The sequence below is a fragment of the Podarcis cretensis genome (assembly GCF_951804945.1).
Source record: "Podarcis cretensis genome assembly, chromosome: 5".
NCBI lineage: Eukaryota > Metazoa > Chordata > Lepidosauria > Squamata > Lacertidae > Podarcis > Podarcis cretensis.
Genome location: NC_137174.1, coordinates 63,137,725 through 63,161,238, shown reverse-complemented (window position 1 = coordinate 63,161,238; position 23,514 = coordinate 63,137,725). Strand labels below are relative to the sequence as shown.

Genomic DNA, 23,514 nt, shown 5'->3' with positions numbered 1-23,514 from the left:
ACACCAGTGACTGCAAAGTAACACACCGGGGAGAAGAGCCCCAATCCCTCCACGCGTGCACACAGACGATACGCGCGCGGGTGCTGAACTGGCCACAGCTACTCGGCAGGGCGATCGCTAACGCCGAGAGCCACCGAATATCGCGGGGCAGCGTCGCTTCTCCCCCGCCCTCCTCCTAGCGCCGGAAGCTCCGAGCGAGAGAGGAGGAGCGAGGCGGCGGGCACTCGCTCACGCGCGGAGGCGGGGCTTTCTGTGGCGTCGTCACTTCCTCTGCGGAGAAGGCTCGCGAACGGACGGTTTGGCTGTAGCAACCGCGGTCGGCGTCCAGCGCTGCGAGGCGGGAGGATGAGCGACAGCGGGGAGCAGAACTACGGCGAGCGGGTAATACGCAGAGCCTGCAAGCGCAGCATAAGCGGCCCGCTTGGCGGAGAGACGGAGCCGGGCCTTGTTTTTAGTTCGTTCCTCCGCCCACCTCCCTGTCTCCTACAGGCCGGGCGCGAAAAAAAACTGCCTTTGGGATGAAGGTACACGCGGGGCGGGGGATGAGGAGGCGGGAAGCGGCTTAGCGGTACCCGCTGCTTCTCTCTCTTCCGCCCCTTTATCGAGCTGCGTGTCGGTTTGGCGCGAGAAAATGGCCCGCCGTTTCCTGCGAAGCGGTTGCGCTCTGACGTAGCGCTCCGCGGCGAGCTCCGCTCCCGGCGCCATCTTGGGGCTGGTGACCCGAATGAGCGCGCCGCCGCGGGGACAAAATGGCCGCGCAGGACTTAAGAGGAGCGGGGATGCGAGAAGCGTCTTCGTCGCTTCGGCTGCGGCTCCCTCTAGAGAGGGAGAGAAAATGGCAGGGCTCTGGCCCCCGCGATCCTCAAACCCAGAAAGAAGCTAACGCGGGAAAGGGACGCAGTGTCCGGCCCTTTCCGCAGCCTTGCTAACGTGCTTGGGACTGAGAGGAAAGCTGCTCCAGTCTCGATTAGCCTGGATGGCAAAGGGATCGTTCCCGTGACGCTTCTACGTTGAGCTTAACGGTCGCACTCAGCATTCACGTGGAACAAATTTCTGGCTATCGAATAGCTTCCAGCGTACTTTATTTAAAATAAACAGGCCAAAACCTTAGGGTATCTTAACGAATGAAAACATTTTTTTGCGGTTTGAGCTTTCATGGAGTGAACTCCACAAAACCTTATGCCACAATAAAGTGCAAAAGAACTTTTCTTCTTCTTCAGCAGGCTAACTTGTGTACCCTAAATGCTTAAGGGAAGGTACTTTTTTGAAAGGGAACTTTAGATTCAGAATAAGTGAAGCATTAGGTTTCATTGAGCTAATTGGTCAAAGTGCTGCAATCTGCATTTAAAGCAATAAAGAGCCCAGTCTTGGTATGATATTGCTGAATTTCATGCAGAGGCATAAAAGCTTATGTAAGAAAATACTTTAAGTGTGTGTATCAAGTGATAATGTATGATATAGTGATGTCAGTAGCTTATACAGACCAACTTTACAGGTTCTCTTGACTGTAGACCAAGGAGGCATTTTAGACCCCTGGCTTCCGTGGTGGGACCCAGAGCTTCACCATTCAAGCAGAAAGGAGGTGGGGTTGCATCTTTGTTATGCCAACTTCCAGTATCACAGCAAATGGGCCCAAGTCAGGTCTGTTGCAATCACATCATCCAGTGGATTCTGTGATGCTTGGCTCCAAAACACCCAACTTTTTTTGAGGAAGGAGGATTACCTTGTGCTGATTACCTTTGAGGATTGTTCTGATTACCACCTTGGGGCAGATGCAGTAGGACATCCCTTGCTGTGATGTTCTCCCACAGGCAGTACTGGGTAGAGGGATACCACTTCTCCATCCACACCACCTCAGGCTTGGTGGATTGGATTGTTTTGTGAGTTGGCTTCTGTTGAAAGCTGCATTGTAAAAAGTCACTTTTTTGCTCAGAGGGAATGAGCAAGTGATGGGGGGGGGGAGGAACTGAACCCACAAATGCTGTGAAAGAAGTAAAATGGCCAAGTATACTTCCAGTTCAAATGTCTAGTCTCTTTTCCCATATTAATCTTGCACAAACAGCTGCTAACAGTAAGGAAGTGTGCAATTTAGTCGTGTTATTGGGCATTGCATGAATTGATTGAGACTCTTTCAGATGGGAGCTAGTCAGCTGGTAAATTTCTCAAGGTAAAGTTACGATTATTTGTTAACTCTGATCATAAAGAGATTCTGCGTATTTCTCAAGACTAGAGTATGGGTGGAAGGCATATGAGGCTCCCACCTTGCAGGTTGGGGTCTGGCCCGTGCCTGGATGGGTGAGTGCCTGGAAGTCACATGTATGCCAGCTTAAGTTCTAGCTGAATCACTGAGGTTTGGGTTAGGGAATCCTCAAAATGTGTAGTGTACCCCAATTTCTACACATACTTGTTATTCCCATTTTATCCCCACACAGCTTTTTTTTAAATCTAATTGGGATGCTGAACAGAAAGGGAAATGAACCAGGATAACTTTCTCCTCATTTGGGCATTTTCACTTCCTGTTGAGCTTCAGAGTATGCATGTTCATGTATGCACAAAAACAGCAGAGCTAGGAAGGAATGACTTAAGGAGAGGAAACCTTTCTAGTTTGTTTGCTTCCCATTTCTGATGCACTTATGCTTGTGTGAGCTATAAATTCCCTCTAACAAAGTGGTTACCTCCCATGCTGAGATGGAGATGGCGAGGTCAGCAAGAAAAGAGTATTTCTCAAGGAGTGGTACTGTTTCCATGTTACATTTTTAGGGATACATCAACAACAAAAACTATTTGTGTGTGCATGTGGCAAACATTACAAATTACATTGATTACTTGGCTATAGGCACTGGCACTGGCTTGCAGTAGCACGCACATCTTTTTCCTGCTGATTAATTGTCCTTAAAATACAGTTCAGTTTAGATTGGGCCCCATCTAATACTGAATGTAAAGTCTAGTTGGCTTTGTATCTATGTTGTTTTGGTTTTGAGAGACTTGAATGGTAATGCAGGTGTTGGGTGGGACAAGGCTGTGAATTGTCACTTGGTTAATTCATTATAGCTGCCATTCAGCCCTGTAGTATCAAATACCACATGCCATGATTGTTGGTCAACTGTAAATTAGTGTGCCAGCCTTCTCTGTTTAACATTGGCACAAGTAAATATTTCAAATGTGCAAGCTTTTCTTTTAGCATGGCACTGTGCATTTGCATCAACCCCAGCAAGCTCTGATGTAAAAAACAAAAACAAACCATGATTATAATCTTAAAGAACATTTGGCCATTCTGGGAGCGAGAAAGTAAGGGTGTCCCACTTGATCAGCCTAATGTATGGTCACCAGAGCAGATGTACAGACCATTATTTTTCTTGGTTAGACTGAATCTTTCAAATGATTCAAACATAGGGCAAAAATGAGTGCAAATAGATTTTTGCTTTTTATTCAAAAGAAATACAGTGACTGTGGGGACCTTGGAAAGTAAAGATTACATTCAGAGTATTCTGAGTATGATTACATCAGAAAGAGAATGAGCTTCACAGAAGAGACACATTCTAAAGAATATTTAGCTTGAAACAAGTCAATTGTTGCTGCTGCTGAGTAGTGATATTTCAATTTGGGCCACATGATAGCAATATCACTCATTGTTAAAATGTTGTTACTTTCCTGGAAATTTGAATGGTTCTAGATCTGAATACATTGTTTCTAAAACTGAGTCTATAGCAGAGGCAAGCAACTTCACATGCTGCATTTGCTAGTTAAAGGCCTAGGAACCATCATGACCAGGGGTCAGCAACCTTTTTCAGCTGTAGGCTGGTCCACTATCCCTCAGACCATGTGGTGGGCTGGACTATATTTTTTTTGGGGGGGTGAACGAATTCCCATGCCCCACAAATAACGCAGAGATGCATTTTAAATGAAAGGACACATTCTACTCATGTAAAAACACGCTGATTCCCGGATTGAGAAAGTGATTGGGCTGCATCCAGCCCATGGGCCTTAGGTTGCCTATCCCTGATCATGACCAAGACTTCACTGTGTGGCAGTTTCTACTCCTTAGAGTAGCGGAAAAGGAAGAACTGCGCTTTTACCTGACTGCTGGTAATTCAGTTACCATTACCTCAGGCAAGAGATTACTGTGGGAAGGGAGTGTGTAAGTGGCAGCAGGAACATGAGAAGTAAGAATGGAAGTACAGTCATACCTTGGTTGTTGAACGGAATCCATTCGACTTCCGAAAATGTTCAAAAACCATGGCGCAGCTTCTGATTGGCTGCAGGAACTTTCTGCACTCAATTGGAAGCCGCTTCGGACATTTGGCTTCCAAAGAATGTTTGCAAACCAGAACACTCACTTCCAGGTTTGCTGTGTTCAGGAGCCAAAACGAATAAGTACCAAGGTGTTCGACAACCAAGGTATGACTGTATAGGAGTTGTTCATATGGTGAAGATACAGTAAATAATTTAGCCACTAGACTGGATTTGTAGACTGGAGTAAATAGACAAGATTGAGTAACTTGAGATGGCACAAAAGGAATGTTGTGCAAGAAGTTGCACATCTGCCTGAGTGATTAATGCTTTGAAGTTGATGCCTTGATCTGTATGAATGGGGGGATGTTGTGGAGGAATCATAGGTTCAGTTCACCTTTCAAGAATTACAGGAAGAAAGGTTTGGCTAAGAATTGGGTGATTGAGCCATTACCTGATGAAGGATAAGGAAGAGCTTGCAATTTAATAAGACGATTGCTGACATAAGAAATATTTCATAGAATCATAGAATCATAGAGTTGGAAGAGACCACAAGGGCCATCGAGTCCAACTCCCTGCCAAGCAGGAAACACCATCAGAGCACTCCTGACATATGGTTGTCAAGCCTCTGCTTAAAGACCTCCAAAGAAGGAGACTCCACCACACTCCTTGGCAGCAAATTCCACTGTCGAACAGCTCTTACTGTCAGGAAGTTCTTCCTAATGTTTAGGTGGAATCTTTTTTCTTGTAGTTTGGAACCATTGCTCCGTGTCCGCTTCTCTGGAGCAGCAGAAAACAACCTTTCTCCCTCCTCTATGTGACATCCTTTTATATATTTGAACATGGCTATCATATCACCCCTTAACCTCCTCTTCTCCAGGCTAAACATGCCCAGCTCCCTTAGCCGTTCTTCATAAGGCATCATTTCCAGGCCTTTGACCATTTTGGTTGCCCTCCTCTGGACACGTTCCAGTTTGTCAGTGTCCTTCTTGAACTGTGGTGCCCAGAACTGGACACAGTACTCCAGGTGAGGTCTGACCAGAGCAGAATACAGTGGCACTATTTATGCATAAACTGAATGTCAACTAAGTAGTGTGTGCTTTGACATTTTCCAGAATATGCCTTATGTGCCATTCTGCCATAAAACTAGTTCACCCTATGTTCTCCAGGCAAGAGGACTAGAAAAGAAAAGAAATTGAGGGATTTGCCGCTGTTAACTTTTCCAATCAGAATGGGTAGTTCTGTGGGCTCACTTAAATCATCAGAGCAATGTAGGGAATAGAGCAAGTTGGCATTCCACGTCCATTCTTGCAAAATACAAATCTATACAGTGGGAAAATAACTCCCATCTTGCAGAAATGCTGCATCTATGAACCATTTTCTTGCTACAGCATATCTTTGCATTCCTGTGCTACTCTAACCATTTTCAGTGGTGGTTAAACAGAATATGTGCATAGTATTTTAAAAGGAAATTGTATTAACGATAATAGTGTTGTTATAATGGGTGGCTGGTAGTATTTTGTTGTTTGGATTTTTACATTCTGTTGGAAGCCCCCCAGAGTGCGGTGTCAACACAGTGAGATGGGTGGGATACAAATAAATTATTATATTTCATTTTATAATTTTTGCTTTTTTGTTTAAATCATACTGTTTAGAGTTGTGGGAATCACTTAATTTAAAATTGTCTCTCCTTTTCTTTGGAGTTGTTCCCATAATAATGTCACTGGCTAGAAACCTCCAAAGGTCATGATGCTTGACTTCTAGATCTAGGGAATGTTAGTTGCTTATCAACCCATTACATTTTCTGTAGTGAACTCAAATTCTTTATTTGAGTAGCCAATTTGTAGTTGAATACATTTCCCAAGCAGTGGGAAATTACAAATAGAAGAGGATAGATTGTTTTAGTCAATATGATTTCAAATCAAGTATTCAGCTTTTATATTTTCTGAACAAGCATTTCTACTAATTAAAATTTTGAGACTGCATATTCTACATGATGGTAACAATCTCTACTCAAACAATCCAGTAGCTATTGCACAGAGTGTAGATTTCCTTAGGACAGCAATGTGAAACTTGAGGGTTTCTGTTTTCTTGTGTCCATATACATTGAAGAACATTAAGCAAAATTACTTGCTTAAGTGTCCAGCCTATGTCATGAAAATAGTTACCTGAGGACAAGGTTGTGGTCTGTCTCCATCCCAACACATTTCGTTTCAGAGGAAGTCCATAATGTGTTCTTATAGTTTACTCTATTTTAAGAATTGGTTTAGAGGTTGTTAAAATACACCATCTAATTGCACATTATGATAATGCATTGTTTTAATTTTCCTTAGACTTCCTTTGATGGTACATGTGTATCTAGTATGTTGTTCATCAGTGGTTTTGTCAGTAAAATCTTACTACTCTATCATCAATCCATATGTTTTAGAATTTGGGGGCCATTGTCATATGTAGAAAGAAATAATAATATTTAAGCAGTATCCAATTAAGTAGCTCCATTAGCCCAAGGATTTCAATTTGTGCAACAGAACCTCTGTCTACTCACACCACCACCACCCTACGCTCTTCCCAAATCTGCTTCATATGGTGGAGGTGGGGACTCAGAACAGATCTGGAGGTGGGAAAGGAGAGGGAGAGGAAGTTCAGTTGGCAACCAGAAGTCATTCAGCTAATAGAACTACTTGATTGGATAGTATCCTTCTACTACTAAGACAGTTCATCCTTACTGTTAACATGGAAGCTCTCATAGTTCCATAAGAAATAGAATCTGTGAGCACAGAAACATTCTAGTAAGTGCAGAAGTGTTTTCAGTTGTGCAAAGTTCAAAGGTTAATAAAACATTAGCATAAACTAGAGTTGTTATTGTAACAAGATAGAATTCTCCATTTCTTCATTGTTGTAGTGGTTAGGGTACAGTCTACTTACTATAACTTGCAAATATAGGCTTGTTAATGAATGAAGTATCTTAAATTATTTTTTGAAACCTGGTTGGTATGGCTTTTCAATAGTTCTATATGCTAAAAAGAATAACACCAAACTTGAGCAGAGGTATGTAAATTGAGTTTGGGACATACTACTAATTTCTTAATGTTTATGTGAGGAATGGCACATGGAGTTCATGGAGTTTTGGTGTTGCAGTCTAAGATCTCATTTCAGTGGTTACACGTTAATTTTGAAGTAGGAATAACTAGCATATTCATAGCTGGTCTATCATTTTTCATTGAATTGCCATCATTTGAAAAAGAAAGTCATACTAGAACTGCATATCTAGTTAAAATAGTGCAAACACATAGCATTTTTTCTAGTTTCAGTCTTGGCACTAGATATCTATCCTGGAGTTTTAAATATTCTTCATCCTGTTCTTTTTTTATTAAGGTTAATGTTGAAGAAGGAAAATGCGGAAGTCGCCATTTGACAAGTTTTATAAATGAGAATTATTTGAAGCTCAGGAATAAGTGAAGCTGAAATTTGAAAAAAAAGAAAGTGAATGCATGCTAATTATCAGACCAGAAGTCCCACTTATAGAATATTGAGCAATTTGTGTGAAGTGGGGAAGATGAAAGAAGTCAGAATTTGAAACGGAAGAATGAAGAAAAGAAATAAAAATGAAGTTAAGATAAGAAGTAATCTGGAATCTGAAAGCACTACGCTAAGTAATTACTAGTCTGTTTATGTGTCCCTGTATATTTTGCTAAACATGCATGCATTATTTGTTTAATAGAAAAAACATGCAGGTTTTAAAAAAATAAGTGCTTAACAGGTGCAAAAAACCCATAAATCTAGGCAGTTCTAATGGCAACTGCCCGGACACATAATGGAGACACAGATCATTAATGTTTTTGATACCTTTTACCAGAGCTTGTTTAGAATAAAGTACTGGAGAAGTAGCATTCAAATTAAACTAAACTATTTTTTTTTCTACACGCAGGAGTCCCGTTCCGCTTCCAGAAGCGGAAGCGCTCACGGTTCCGGCAAGTCTCCAGGACACTCACCTGCTAGATCTAGGTCCAAAGAAGGTTCAAGGCGATCTAGGTCAAAGTCTAGATCAAGATCTGAATCTCGGTAAGCCTGTCTGGAGGAAGAGGTTGGTGTGTCTAAAAACCTTGCTGTTTTTTATCTATAAGAAAAGAAGTTTTGGAGACAACTGTAAGTTGATGTGGATTTTGTGTGTGGTGCAATTATTGACTAGATTATTAGGTTGTAGCCTTGTCTAGCCTGAAGACACCATTGCAGCAAGGAGTTGTTGTAATGCTTTCTGTGGAAAGCGGCCTCTTTCAGCAATAGTCTCAGCAAGCATATGGCTGTTTTGTAGGGGCATGGCAAAGGCCGAGCCTATTAGCCATTCTCTTACCCTGCTACTTAAGACTACATTGGGTATCTACTAAGTGTCATATTCTTGTATTGATACTTCTTCATGTAGAATCTTTCCCTGGCATTAGTTGAATAACCAGTATTTCAAAAAGTATTTCTGACTCCCAGATGAAGCACTTTTAGAAACCTGTTTCTATTCGCTTGCAAACTTTCAGTTAAGCTTTGTATATCTATTCTAATGGAATTTGCTCAGATAGATATTCTTGCAGGAAATTTTGGTTTGGCTACTGTAAAACACTGAGAATCTGTATATAACGAAAGCAGGGCTTGGCACAGTCACTGCATGGCTGAAATAAAACAGGCTGAGACTCAATGTGCATACCAACATTTTGATTTAAATAATCTGATAGGGATCTATAGCTCTGCATTTTTACTCTAAACTTCACTGCCTCTGCATTAAGGTCTTCAGTACAGGCCCTGTTCCTCATCTCACCTTCATCAGAAACTTGATGGTCCCAACAAAGGACAGGGTTTGGGTTTTAGTGTTCTGATTATTAAAATCCCTTCTTACCATTGACTGTCAGATGTTTAGTGAAGGCCGCATTGATTAGTTGTACCCCAGACTGGCAGTTATTAGGACTAAAAATACAGTAGACATAGAAACTTTTGTATGCTATGCAAGTTTCATCTTTGACGCCTGTAGTTCAGCATAATCTTAGTTTTCATATTTACAGATCCAGATCAAGGAGGAGTTCTCGCAGACATTATACGAGGTCACGCTCACGTTCTCGATCCCATAGGAGGTCAAGAAGCAGATCTTACAGCCGCGACTATCGTCGCCGACACAGTCACAGCCATTCTCCTATGTCTACTCGGCGGCGTCATGTTGGCAACAGAGTAAGGCTGGGATGGCAGCAGTTGACCAGAGATAATTCAGCTGTGTGTGTCTTTGGAGGTTCTAAAGTTTTCAAATTACCCAGAAATCATGTAAAAGTTTTAAGTTGATTTATAATATGTCTCACAAATGGTATTTAAAATGTTTGGTGGATTTTACTGTGGGCATTGGCGGCATTTGTACTAATATTTGTGCATGGTTAAACCTGAACTTGTATGTTTAAGATTATTATTCTACTGCTTGAGAAACCTTTAAGCTAAGCTTTATTCTAATTTATTTTGTTTCAGTGTGCAGAATTTGGCACTTGCCCCTAAGAATGGTGTATTTTGTCTAGATTAGCTAGTTATGACATAATGGCTGGGTTGATATTTATAATTCAGTGCAGGTAAAATAATGGTTACATAATCAGTTCCAGTGTGTTGTATTGCATTTTGCAGGGCTTTCTTTAGAGGTAGCAGAAAGTGCTTCCTTTGAGGGAGCTCTTGAAATTTACACATTAGGGTAAACTTCAGTCCCCTGACATTCTCCAGCAGCTCCTCAGGGGACACGAAAGATTGCATTGGGGAGGATGGTCTTAGAAGCCCCAGAGTGCAATTAGAAGATCTTAATTGGATTCTTCTCATAGCAACTTTTCCTAAATGGATTACCTGTTCTAGAAAAATGTTAACGACTGCAATTGGTCTTACAGGAAAAAGCAAGGGATGAGATGGCTAAAAATAGCTTTATCATGTATAATGAGATAAGAATCCAATGTCTCTATTCAGACCAGGTCTCTCCATGGTTTTAAGTTTGGTAATAAGTTGCAATTCAGCAACTTCTCTTTCCAGTCTCACCTCTTGCTTTTTCCTATAAGACCAATTGCAGTCATTAACAGTCCTCAACAGGTTTAGCACACCTATCAGCCAATCACCCATTCCCACCACCCTTCTGAGTAATAGCCCTCCCCACCCTCTCACTATATATAAGGTGACTTCTGTTTCAGTGTATCTGAAGAAGTGTGCATGCACACAAAAGCTCATACCAATAACAAACTTAGTTGGTCTCTAAGGTGCTACTTGAAGGAATTTTTTTATTTGGTTTTGACTATGGCAAACCAACATGGCTACATGTAAGGAGAGATTTACATTATTTTAGGGAAATAAGATATTAAACCCAGAAATGCTCCTTGACCAAAACCAGAAAGCCATAGAAGACACTGTACAGAGGCTAAAGGGTTGTCATACATGAGAAATCATAGCTTGTCCTGTGTGTCCCCCGCCCCGCCCCGGTTTTTGTTTATGCTCTCTAAGTGAACCTGTATATGAATGAGACTTCGAGTGCATCAGCCAGATATGAAGTACAGTGGTACCTTGGTTTTCAAACGTAATCCATTCCAGAAGATGGTTCAAGTTCAGAAATGTTCGAAAAGCGGAAGCCTCGATACAGAAAACTCAAAACAGAAGCTGCGTTTCCTGTTGCGGCATGTGTGAAAACTGAGGCATTTCTTTCCAGATTTTCAGTGTTTGAGTTCTGAAACATTCGACTACGGAGGTGTTCGAAAACCGAGTTACCACTGTATAAGACTGCCTGGAACTTAACAACATTTTGATTTCCTTTTTTCTACCTTCTCTTCTCTCATGAGAAAAGAAAATGAAGGGACACTGGAATCCTACCCAGCAGGGTAGCCCTTAGGCCTGTTAGAGCTTTCTGAATTTACTGGAATAACATTTTTATATTGTATCCCATAGCATTTAAACAGTTTTGGGGGACATCTTGAATTCTTATGAAAACTCCTTCTTTTTTTAAAAAAACAGGCAAATCCCGACCCAAACTGTTGTCTTGGTGTGTTTGGATTAAGCTTGTACACAACAGAAAGGGACCTGAGAGAGGTATTCTCCAAATATGGCCCAATTGCTGATGTTTCTATTGTATATGACCAGCAGTCCCGACGTTCTAGAGGATTTGCCTTTGTGTACTTTGAAAGTGTTGATGATGCTAAGGAGGTAAGTGAGTGTCTGTCTTCTAAAATATTTCATACTTTTCTAAAGCCCATGCTAATAAAGTGTTTAACATTTCCCAACATCAGTAGGCTTTGAATCAAGAAAGTGATTTAAGGTACCTACTTTTGCAAACCATGCATTTCCTGAACAAGGGTGGATCCTAATCAGTTGCTGTAACTATACAGTTTTGAGTTGATAGCTCATTTTTTTATGGTCACGCAAGCCATGTGCCTCTTTGCATTATGTCTTATTTTTATTTGTATCCTGTCCTCCCTTCTAGCAGCTTAGGACAGCATGCATGTTTTCCTTCATATTTTATCATCGCTACAACCCTGGATAGGCTAAGACAGTGGATTTCAACCAGTGTGCCGTGGCATCCTGGGGTGCCTTGAATGATGGTCAGGGGTTTTGTGGGCAGCAGTGGCCTCTGTTCCTCTTGCCTTCCCTCCCTTCCTCTCGTGTCTCTGCTTCCCAAAGGCTTGCACAGCTGTTTGTTGCAGCAGCTCTGCCCACAAGCTCCCCAGCTGAATGGTGCCTCTGGGGCTGCCCAGGGGGTGGTTCCCAGGCCCCTCTGGGGCAGTGTGAGGAGGCACCTCTCTTTGGGGTGGGGGGTCAGCTCAGAGACCCAAGGGCAGCAGCTGCAGCTGCCCAGAGGGACTCCCAAGTAGTGGGGAGAGGAGAGGAGGCTGAGGGAACCCTCCACAAGGAAGGGTGTTCAAAAAATTAACTAGTTGCTTGGTGGTTCCTTTCAAACTCTCCGGTACTACTGCTGCTGTTATTAACAGGGCTGTGATAAACCCAAGTGAAACAGCACCTTGCCTAGAAATGGTCACTATATATCAGGGCTTCTTTTCCAACAGGCCAGATGGAATGCAGTTCTTGGGTTGTCTTCTTGGGTGTCCTTCATTTATATAGATTTTTGTCTTTAGGATTTATGTAACACATTTCAGATGTCCAGATCTCTTCATGAACATTCATTCTTAGTAGTAATCCTTAAAGCAACCCCATAAAGGCCAGTTCTCATTGCTTGGTTGTTGTATATATGTATATATGACACAAATAAGATTTGAACAGGGGGCATTTCAGTTCACAGAACCAGTCACTACTTTTCACCAGACCTTCTCCTGTATACACCAGAAAACTTAATATACTCATGAAAATCAGAGTAGGCTGGTTTGTGATTTGGTGGGGGTTTTCTGCATAAGTGTTCTTACTAATGCAGTTTTGATAAGAAAAGAGTTGAGATTTCCAGATGCAGTATTCTGCATTCCACATAGTTCTGCTCCATGGGCTGCGTGGTGGAACCTCAGCTTTACCCGTTTACATTCCTTGCATGAGCAAAGGTGGAAAACCATTGTACCGAAATCATGGGCATTTCAAAAGTTCATATAAATGGAGTTTACCTGCTGTTTGGTTGTGATTTGTCCTCTTCCAGATTATCTGAAATAGTAAACAGAAATTTCACTCATTATATTTGCATGGCATGCACGTAAGTAGGCATACTATACGTGTGTAGTGACATCCTGTGCCCAGAGTGCATGTATGTCCCATTTGCTGCTCATCTCTTTTAAAATGTATGTGAGCAGTGACTAGGAAACAGCAAGGTCCCTGCTTCTGTGAACAGTGCATCTATTTTATGTAACCAACTCTGGTCATAACTAAAACTGCTGTGCAGTGTGGTAGTATTTAGAATAGTTTCAAAATAGAAATGAGCATGACTAATTTTTCCTAGTGCAGTAAATAAAGACTTGTACCTGGTAAAATACCTTTCCGGCCATGCAAGTAAGTTTGTTCCTAACTTGTTTTTGATGTGAATTAAATTGGATTCAGAACAACTTTATTCTACAATTTTAAAAAAATTCAACTCCTATAGGCAAAAGAACGTGCTAATGGAATGGAACTTGATGGAAGAAGGATCAGAGTTGATTTCTCAATAACAAAAAGGCCTCACACACCTACTCCTGGAATATACATGGGGAGACCTACTTAGTAAGTTGTTGTAACTATATTTAATCTAGAAATAATCAGAGTTAACTTTATTTTTAATATTGAAAACCCGGATTTCAAACTAATATAAGAGTATCACCTGTATTTTATTTGTGCTATGTATTAGCATGTGGGAATTTAAAACCTGGGCAGTTAAAATATGAATCTGGATTTCTTCACTAAAGAGCAGGATTTAGACTAGTTGTATAGCTTCCAGAAATTCGGAAGGCATGTTAACTTCTTGTTGTCTCTTAACACTTGCAAGGTTCTTTACAAAAGTTTAAAAACAATAGTCCCTGCCCCTGAGACTTATAATCTAAGCAGGGGTCCCCAGTCGTCTTAGGCCATTGGCACATTTGGACTGTCATGGGCATCATAAAATACCCATTTCACAGGGAAAAAACTGGTGGTGCTTAGAAACCCCCCAAAGCAAAACACCTACACTCTACCACAAATTGAAATAAGCCACAGTTAAAAAAGCATGATGCCCAACCAGCCAAAAAGTCCCTAAAACAAACAAGAGGCTCTTGGTGGGCACTTGGGTGGTGTGGTGTCTAAAAGTGCTATGGTGCAGCCAGCGTGGATTCCTGTCAAAGCAGGGTCTCTTTCTCCCCCCGTCTCATACAGAGCATCTGGAAATAGATGGATGAAGGGGACCAGATGGCATTTGGCACACCAGTGAAAAATGCTTTGCATGCACTCTCCTCTGCTTTCCTACTAGATGTTTCACCCAGTATTTACTTCCTGTGTTGTATACCTATATATATGGTGTGTTTCCTTACAGTGGAAGTTCCCGACGGAGAGATTACTATGATAGAGGTTTTGAGAGAGGAGGCTATGATGACCGTGACTATTATAGCAGATCATACAGGTAAGTCTACATTTTGCCGATTATTACTTAATGAGATTGCATGAATCCTTTAGAACAGGGATGGGAAAGCTGCCCCCTTCCAGTGATGATGGATCCCAACTCCTGTCAGTCCCAGCCATCATGGCCATGGTCAAGGACAATGGGAATCAGATTCCAGCAACATCTGGAGGGTCACGTGTTTCCCATCCCTGCTTTAAAGTATGACATTTTATTCTGATCTGTAATTGTGAGTTCCAACGATGTCAGTCTATTTCGGTCCTTGTTGCTTTCAAAATCCTATTAGCATCCATATCCAGATATAGGCTTAAAAGCACTGGTGAATACATTTCTCCATCATACTGGTACTCCACTACCAGGAAATGACTGACTGGAACAATTTTCAAGGTTGAAAATTAACTGCATCTATAATATCCTAGTCTTGATGTGACATTTGAGTTTTTTTGACATGGTTACAGCATTTAAGTATTTCATGTAAGACGTGACTTGACCAATAATCCCAAATATCATTTGTGAAATTCAGTAAATAAAAGTGCAAAAAATGGTTCTGCTTTTGTCTTTGCAGAGGAGGAGGTGGCGGCGGAGGAGGTGGTGGCGGAGGAGGAGGATGGCGAGGTGCCCAAGACAGGGATCAGATGTACAGGTATGCTGCAAAAAGATTTAATGCCTTTTTATTTTTAAAAAAATACACAGATATTGCTGAAATGACCTACTTGAGTAATGTTTAGAAAACCTGGGGAGATGGTACCTCCAAAACCAATAAAGCAGGTTGATGCTGAGGAAGTTAATATTTGTTAAGCAGCACAACTTCTGGAAAAACCCACCTTTTATAAACATTCAATGTAGTCAAGATTTACATTTAGAAAAGTATTGTTTGTAATAAGGAATTATCAGTGAGGAAGTATAATCATTGGGAAGACTTCAGTGGGAAAGTGTGCCACAGAACATTTGAGTCCAGAAGTCAAAATCTAACTTCAGATAAAGATAGAGATTGATCTTGCATTCATTTTGAATATATTTTTGTCTGGTCCATAGTCGTAGCATGCCCTATATTGTCTGATTTAGATTAACTTCAAAAATGACAGTGACTTAACTTTAATCAGATAATTTATTCCAAGAACAAGTCTCTTAAGACATTTCTGTGCCATCAAGCCTTTGCAGCTGCTTGATTTTTACTATGACTAACCAGCACCTTTAATGGTTATTTGTATTTTTTAAAATTTCATTCATTCATTTTAGACATGTATCCCATCTTGATATGCTCTATGATAGTATAAAATTAATTATATAAACAAACAGTTATCTCATATGGAGATGCTTTTGCAAACAAAAACACAAACAAAAAAAACCCTATTGCATAGATCAGTCTTAATGTTTCCATGTTCATTCACCAGTATGTCTCATTGGCATGCTAATTAAGGATGATCTGAATATCCCGACTGCATTTGCAATGGCTTTAATATTTGACATAAGAACAAGCAGATTTCTTACTAGAAAGGGAGCACCGGAATATACTAGTTTCTAACTTTTTTAATGCAGTTTTTTCTTGTGTAAGTTTTGATTTAGATAAATTTATTGTCATTGTCCGTATATACACAGTATACACAACAACGAAAATCAAACACCCAAGACCGGATTCACATACACATTTGCACGTATCTCCAACACTCTCATCCTATTCAGACATAATCTATTAAAACATACATAATCCAGAATATAACACAACCTATTAGAAGCATAGCATAACCTAAAACCTATCTCATTCCTTACTACTCACTGCTTGCTATTTCTTACAACTGGCCCTGAGATCATTGTTTAGTGCAATCAGAGCTCTTGGATAGAAACTATTCAGAAGGCGTGTAGTTCGTGTTTTCATTGTCCTATATCTTCTGCCCGAAGGCAGGACTGTAAAACAAATGTATAACACAGTAAAGCCCATGTTCTGGTATCTAGTTGGTATACTTAAGGTAAAGGTAAAGGTACCCCTGCCCGTACGGGCCAGTCTTGACAGACTCTGGGGTTGTGCGCCCATCTCACTTAAGAGGCCAGGGGCCAGCGCTGTCCGGAGACACTTCCAGGTCACGTGGCCAGCGTGACATCGCTGCTCTGGCCAGAGCCAGAGCCAGAGCCGCACACGGAAACGCCGTTTACCTTCCCGCTGGTAAGCGGTCCCTATTTATCTACTTGCACCCGGAGGTGCTTTCGAACTGCTAGGTTGGCAGGCGCTGGGACCGAGCAGCGGGAGCGCACCCCGCCGCAGGGATTCGAACCGCCGACCTTTCGATCAGCAAGTCCTAGGCGCTGAGGCTTTAACCCACAGCGCCACCTGCGTCCCTTTGTTGGTATACTTAGTGTGCATGAAATACAAAGGGTACGGGTGACAAAACTAGAACAAGTTGTGTATGAACATCTGTAGTGTAAGTAAACTTAAACCATCATCATTGCTATATTCACTGCAGGCGAAGATCTCCATCTCCCTATTACAGCAGGGGGGGCTACAGATCTCGCTCCCGGTCTCGATCCTATTCACCTCGTAAGTCACAAGTTAAATATACTAATATTGTGCAGTTAAGTTTTTCTAAACTTAGCTAATACTTCCATTAAAATAAAATAAAAATGTAAGCTTGGATTCTTTGAGTAGTATTCTGCAAACAGAGTGCTTTAGCTATATAAGGGAGAAGGCAACACTTGTCAATTCCTCCTGAAGCCCCTCCCCCCAAAAAAACCCATAGCCATGGAGGATTGAACTTTCCTGAACAAAATGGAAGGTAGCATGGATGACGTGTGGGAATTGGTGGAAATCACCTCATCTCCCACCAATAGGAACCACCATATCAGACACCCTTCCCTGAACAGAAAGAACCTTGCCACTCCCCGAAGAGCAAGTCTGGATCCAAGCCATTTAATTTACATGGGGAAGTACTCGTGATCATTGAACTGTTTTTTTCCCTGCTGCCCCCAAGTGTCCAGCTTTTGAATTAACAGTGTATGTAAACTTAGTATACAGAAATGGAACCCACCCAAGTTTCTAATGGAGCTCTCAATCTCTTTACTTGCAGGTCGCTATTGAAGTGTGAAACAAAGAACTTCGTAGCTACAGACAGTGCATTGAGATTGCAATCTTGTGGACAATACTTGGTTACTTTTGTTCAAGTCTAATAGTGCCTAGTGAATAGGTGACTTTTACACCTTTTATGGAGACTACTTTTGGTGAAGTTTTAAAATGCTGTTTCATTCTGCATATTTGTGTAGTTTGTGCTTTGTTCAAAGTTATGTTTTGAGAACAGTATGTCTTCTGCATGTGTTTTAGTCTGAACTTTGCAGAAGGGTTTCTATTGTCCAAAGTTCTTCGTTCAGTTTTTGTTTTTTTTTAACAGTTTCCAAGGTATTTTGAAGAACAAAACCTGTGTAATATGCTTTGAAATGGTGGCATAATAAAGTTTTTTTAAAACTTACTTTGAAGCCCATATCTCCTACTTAACCAAAGTTTGAGTCGGAGAAAGAATAAAACCTTTACCAAATTCAGAGCAGTATCCAAAATTCTGTACCCCAAACCTTTCTCAAATACTTTCTGTAATATGAAGTATGAATAAAAATCCACATTGTAACTTGTTATTTCTGTAAGTAGGTTAAGCTTTTCATATTAGCAGATGTAAGTGCTGGAAACTTGTGATAAGGAACGTGTATTTTATGATATAAAGGTGATCTGGAAATTCGGTTGTTAAAACAGTTTTCAAAACAGTCCCTAAATTGTTTGCATTCCATGTCCATTAATGTGCAATTATTCCCCTAGGAGCAAAGCTGACTAAACAGTTCTTGTGTTGTATTTAAGGATATGTTGGCGGGGGGACGACTTCAAGCTCATCAGTTTTTAAAAGCTGCATTAATAGTTCACATACACTTAACATGTAATAGTGTATTGTGTATTTCACAGGTGCTTCATTTTGAATCCTCCTGTTTATGTGGAAGCTCTTATTTCAGTGCTATCAAATGTATAGCTTTATTACACAAAATAAAAGCCCCAGTAAAATAGGTTCATCTCCATTTCTCACCAATCTTATCCTCTGAAATCAATTTTTAGAATTGAGGAAACTACTTTAGACATTCTCAGTACCCAGTTGCTGGGTGACAACAAATATGTGCTCCTGAGAGCTTGAGAGTTGCACACAATTAAACATGAGAAATGTTAAACTCTTAACTCTGAATCAGGCATTTAAATAACTTGCCTGCTGGCCTTTTAATTTACTGCAGAGCCCTATTTTTAAAACTAAACAAGATAGTTTCACTACCAGGTGGGTTAGCTTTCAATGCATAGTACTTTTCTCTCCCGATAAATGCTATGCAATTATAATCTTGGATGCAGCCCATGTTAAAGGCATGGTGGTTAAGTGTCATCTCATAAAGTGATCTGTTTGTTATACTTAGTAAGAACATTAGCTATATAGGCATCCCACTTTTTCTTTTGTTTTTACATGGTAGATGAATGACATTCTGGGTTTAAAGAATCTGTAAAAATAGGGAATGAGCTTTACACTTTAAACCAGCAGCCCAACTCTTCTCCATTGGGGCAGGGGGGACTAGATACATACCTAATTGCAGTATCCAGAGATGTAATTTAAAAGCTATGTGACACATTAAGACAAGACTTACTGTGGCATAAGATTTATGTGAACTAGAACCACTCACATTACAGGTTCTTTAAGTGTCAGTGCACTTCGCCTGTTATGTCTGTCGGGGAATATGCAACAGAGGATATACATTGTAGATGTGATAGTTGGTTCTGGTCCACAAAAGGTTACATCACAGGAGTTCTAGTTGGTTTGTGGTCAGCAGTTAACATGTTTATTGTGTGGTAAAGCTGGCCAATTTTAAAACAGGCCTGATCTTCTGACTGACTGAATAAAAATAATACAGTCAAACCTCGATTGTCGAACATAATCCGTTCTGGAAGCCTGTTTGGCTTTTGAAATGTTCGACAATCTAAGTGTGGCTTCCGATTGGTTGCAATAGCTTCCTGCACTCAAGCGGAAGCCATGTTGGACGTTTGGCTTCCAAAAAATGTTCAGAAACTGGAGCATTTACTTCCAGGTTTTCGACATTTAGGAGCCAAAATGTACGATAACGGAGGCATTCGGGAACTGAGGCTTGACTGTACACAGAATCACCAGCTCTCAAGTATTATTTGCTTTTCTCCTTACATGATTTGGCACAGCTTTCTCAAGAGCTCAAGGACTCGGGTGGTGCTGTTGCCTAAACCACTGAGCCTAGGGCTTGCCGACCGGAAGGTCGGTGGTTCGAATCCCCGTGACGGGTGAGCTCCTGTTGCTCGGTCCCAGCTCCTGCCAACCTAGCAGTTCAAAAGCACGCCCAAAAGTGCAAGTAGATAAATAGGTACCACTCCAGCAGGAAGGTAAATGGCATTTCTGTGCGCTGCTCTGGTTTCACCAGAAGCAGCTTAGTCATGCTGGCCACGTGATCTGGAAAAACTGCGGACAAACGTCTGCTCCCCTGGGCATTAAAGCGAGATGAGCGCCACAACCCCAGAGTCATTCGCGACTGGACTTAACTGTTAGGGATCCTTTACCTTTTTTACCTTCTCAAGAGCATGTAACCTACTAGAGTGGTCTTCAACTTTCATGCATACATCAATTGAATTAGATGTAGAAGGGTCATCCATGTAGGTGACAGTAGCGTTACTCGGGTTGTTTCAGACTCATTCTCTCCCCATTCTAATCGTAAAAAGATCAAGAAGCAGTTGGGCCCTGCTAAGCAGACAGCTTAAAAAACCTGAGCCATAACTGTCAAGACAAGATTGGTTCAATGAATATGGGGTCTGACTCTAGAAATCAAAGGCAATTAAATATTCCCTGGAGTGAACAAAAAGGGGTTTTATTTAACTTTCTTTAAAGATGAGTTTTAATCTCCCATTGCTCTAGGCAAGTTGATACTGTACTATGTAAAGTTGCCTTCTGGTTATTTGCCAGGCTTCATGAGAATCGTAAGGATGCTGTTCTGTTAACAACTCTGTTGTGCAACTGAAGCCCCCAAGCACCAAGGGACACCATGCTCTTTTTGAAAACTACCATAACCCCATATCATCATTGATGTGTGTGCCAGTTGCCATATATAAACCTGTTGCCTCTACAGCCCACTTTACTCAGCGTGCATGAAAGCTGATGAAACAAATTGAGAGTGGGCCCATCAGGCAGTAGAGGTACTGACTATACAATGTCCAGCAAACCCCTACAATCAAGGAAGCTAATTCTTGATTGCTGTTCTGTATTCATACTGTCAAGACGTAATAGCCTCCCTAGGGCTGCCCAGGCTTTGCAGCAGAGCATGAAGAGGACACTTTGCCCTTACATTCACCAGCATGGATGCAATCCAAACTACCCAGAAATAATGCTGCAAAGCTATTGTCCTATGAAGACAAATGGTTGACAACCACTTACCCAGTAGAGGTGGAGGCGGCACTATATAAAACACTGAATACAGCACAAATGTTTCTTCGTACTCCACAGCAGCGTTTTTGAAACTAAAAGTGCCCACTTCCATATGCACACCCAAGCAAAAACTCACTGGGTATGCATGTTAGGCCCTACACTTTGCTGCTGCTTCACCTCCAAAAGGAGTTGTGATCCCAAAACTCTGATGTAGCAGTTGTTAGGCCTGTTTTTTTATCACTTATAACGTGCCTAAAGCGTATTAAGCACTACACAGATTAAAAATGTATATATTCCAGCCCACACGTTTAGAATCCTAAAGAAGTTATACAAAAGGAAAAATGGGTTTGGAGGGAAGAGGACATTTGTTGGCATCTGTCTCATGAGGCGAGTGTGGTTCCAGGGGTGAAGTCAAACCGCTTTTTTAGCAGCACCAAAGTGACCTCCCTAGGGTACAAGCCCGGGCAGCATGTATGAGGTCCTGGGCTGCCCAAATGGTAAGACCCACATCTCAGCCTCACTGATGTGGTCCAAAGGCAAGCAGAACAATATGTTTGATACCAGCTTGGCTGCAGGAGTTGCCAGAAGCAGACATACAAGAAGCCAACTATCTAAGGGTCTGCACTCTGGATTTGGGTAAGGTTTACTCCTCAGCATTTTCTCCCAAGGATATCCCACAAGGCAGTGGAGGTATAGGATCAGTTTTCCTTCTAGATGGGCTACCTTCCCAGGGTAAAGAACCTCACCTCTTCCTCACTTCCTTCTACAGCATGTGCTGAAACCACCTTCTTGACCACAGAACCCACTATTGGTCACGTCCGCTCAATCCGCCAGATCCTATCTTTCCATGCAGAGGAAGTCTTTAACTCACAAAGGGTCTGAGACCCATCCGCTACCCTCACCTGATTTAGCCAGCCAGTCAAAGCTGTTCCTGGGGTATGGCCGCTGTTGTTACTAGGCGCCACAGGTGAGAGATGAGTGCAGGGTGAGGACCAAAGGGGGAGAAACTGCCCCAGAGGTACTGAAGATTTAAAAGGTAAAGGATCCCTGGACAGTTAAGTCCAGTCAAAGGCGACTGGGGTGCGGCACTCGTCTCACTTCAGGCCAAGGGAGCTGGCATTTGTCCACAGACAGCTTTCTGGGTCATGTGGCCCAGCATGACTGAATCACTTCTGACACAATGGAACACTGACGGAAACCAGAGCACACAGGAATGTCATTTACCTTCCTGCCACAGCGATATCTATTTATCTACTTGCACTGGTGTGCTTTCAAACTGCCAGGTGGGCAGAAGTTGGGACAGAGCAATGGAAGCTCACCCCGTCATGCAGATTCGAACTGCTGACCTTCCAATCAGCAAGCCCAAGAGGCTCAGTAGTTTAGACCTCAGCGCCACCTGCGTCCCAGAGGTACTGCCCCTCCCCTAACATCCCATGCACCTCAGGGAAGAGGAAAACAATGAACATAGGCATCAGTTCCTAAAGTTACACCCTTCTGTCTACTTTGGCATTTACAGGTGAGTCTTGTTGCTTATGCAGCCAAAACAGAATCATCTATGGAGTGAAATACCAACAGGCTTGGGGAACACCAAGGTTGCCAAAGCACAAAAGGGGGATAGATAAAAGGAGAAGAGACTTCAGAAACAGCTAAGTGAGAACTGGGCATGCTTGGTGGTCATAAAATGCTGACATGGATGGGACAAGGGGCAGGGGAACAATTTACTGAAAGAAAGTATGAATGGCTAACTGGAACACTGAAACAGCACTGAACACTGCTAGATTTTCAGGTCCCATTTGTAAGCTTCATAATCAGTTGCAGAATTCCAAAAACCATCTACTTCTATCATGGGTTCTATCATTTCACTGTTGCAGTGAAATAGATGGGCCACAATTAATTTCCAGAGCTTACGTGGCTGGTACATCCCCAATATTTTCAGAAGCTCACATTTTTAGCTGTCTTCCTATCTTGATCTAATACGTGGATTCAGCAACATACCAGATCTTCAGCATCTACTGTATATATTGGGCAGCTTTTTTAGAGCACCTTGCTGTTCCTGTTCTTCTTGGAGATCAGGGGTGAGAACCCTTTCTGATGGGCCAGAGAGCTTTATCTCCCCCCACCCACGTAGGCGGGACCACACCTACGTCAATCATCGGTGGTTATCATGCTGAAAGGTGTTGCCCTGAGCACCTGTCTGAGTTTGAGGACAATAATTTATTTTGATTACTGGAACTGAACTGAGCTCACAGTCCTTCCACACAAAGTTCAGTTCCTAAACATCCCAACCATGCTTCATTTCAGTTGTCATAATTTAAAGGGGGAAAGGGTGGGGTGAGCGCACAACCTAATCTATCTTCTGCCTACCTCTGCAATAAGTGTACCATTATCACCTGCAATTTCTCTACCTTTTTGCAAAGTGTGGAAATGCTATGTGCAATGTGCAGTGCTAGTTGGGGTGACTATTTGCATGCACTAGAATGCTTGCAGCACATAGATTTCATATTCACACAGCGCACTCTTGTGGTGTTTCGTGAGTCTGGCAGCTGTAGTCTGGCAGTCACTCCTAGAGTGACTTGAGCTCACTGTAGCAGAAAAAGAGACTTACCAACTCTGTAATTTAATAGCCAAGGAGGAGTCTCTGCCTAGAGAGTGCTGGGACCAAAACCAACCTTGGAAGAATTGCCCAGTACAGTAGTACAGTGATACCTCAGGTTACAGACACTTCAGGTTACAGACCGCTAACCCAGAAACAGTACCTTGGGTTAAGAACTTTGCTTCAGGATGAGAACAGAAATCGTGCAG

At 41.9% G+C, this 23,514-nt stretch overlaps 1 protein-coding gene across 4 annotated transcripts; it reads left to right on the top strand.

Moving 5' to 3' along the window:
* Nucleotides 1–224: 224 nt before the first annotated feature.
* On the top strand, nt 225–17,877 carry TRA2B (transformer 2 beta homolog). 4 transcript variants are annotated; one of them, XM_079976931.1, is made up of 10 exons: nt 231–381; nt 7,606–7,840; nt 8,159–8,292; nt 9,276–9,528; nt 11,230–11,418; nt 13,289–13,404; nt 14,186–14,272; nt 14,835–14,912; nt 16,729–16,802; nt 17,329–17,877. In XM_079976931.1, the coding sequence occupies exons 2-10, from the start codon at nt 7,817–7,819 to the stop codon at nt 17,337–17,339; spliced, it is 966 nt and encodes a 321-aa protein (XP_079833057.1). In that variant the 5' UTR covers nt 231–381; nt 7,606–7,816; the 3' UTR covers nt 17,340–17,877. The 4 variants fall into 4 exon arrangements, with proteins under 4 accessions (XP_079833058.1, XP_079833056.1, XP_079833059.1 ...); XM_079976932.1 differs by lacking the exon at nt 7,606–7,840 and having other exon boundaries at nt 225–381; nt 9,276–9,480; XM_079976930.1 differs by lacking the exon at nt 7,606–7,840 and having other exon boundaries at nt 225–381.
* Nucleotides 17,878–23,514: the final 5,637 nt, after the last annotated feature.

Coding starts and splice junctions, on each gene's coding strand:
- TRA2B (XM_079976930.1), top strand. CDS start 346: ATGAGCGACAGCGGGGAGCAGAACTACGGCGAGCGG. Junction 11,419..13,288: donor GTGTTGATGATGCTAAGGAG/GTAAGTGAGTGT, acceptor CAACTCCTATAG/GCAAAAGAACGTGCTAATGG. Junction 14,273..14,834: donor TATTATAGCAGATCATACAG/GTAAGTCTACAT, acceptor TTGTCTTTGCAG/AGGAGGAGGTGGCGGCGGAG.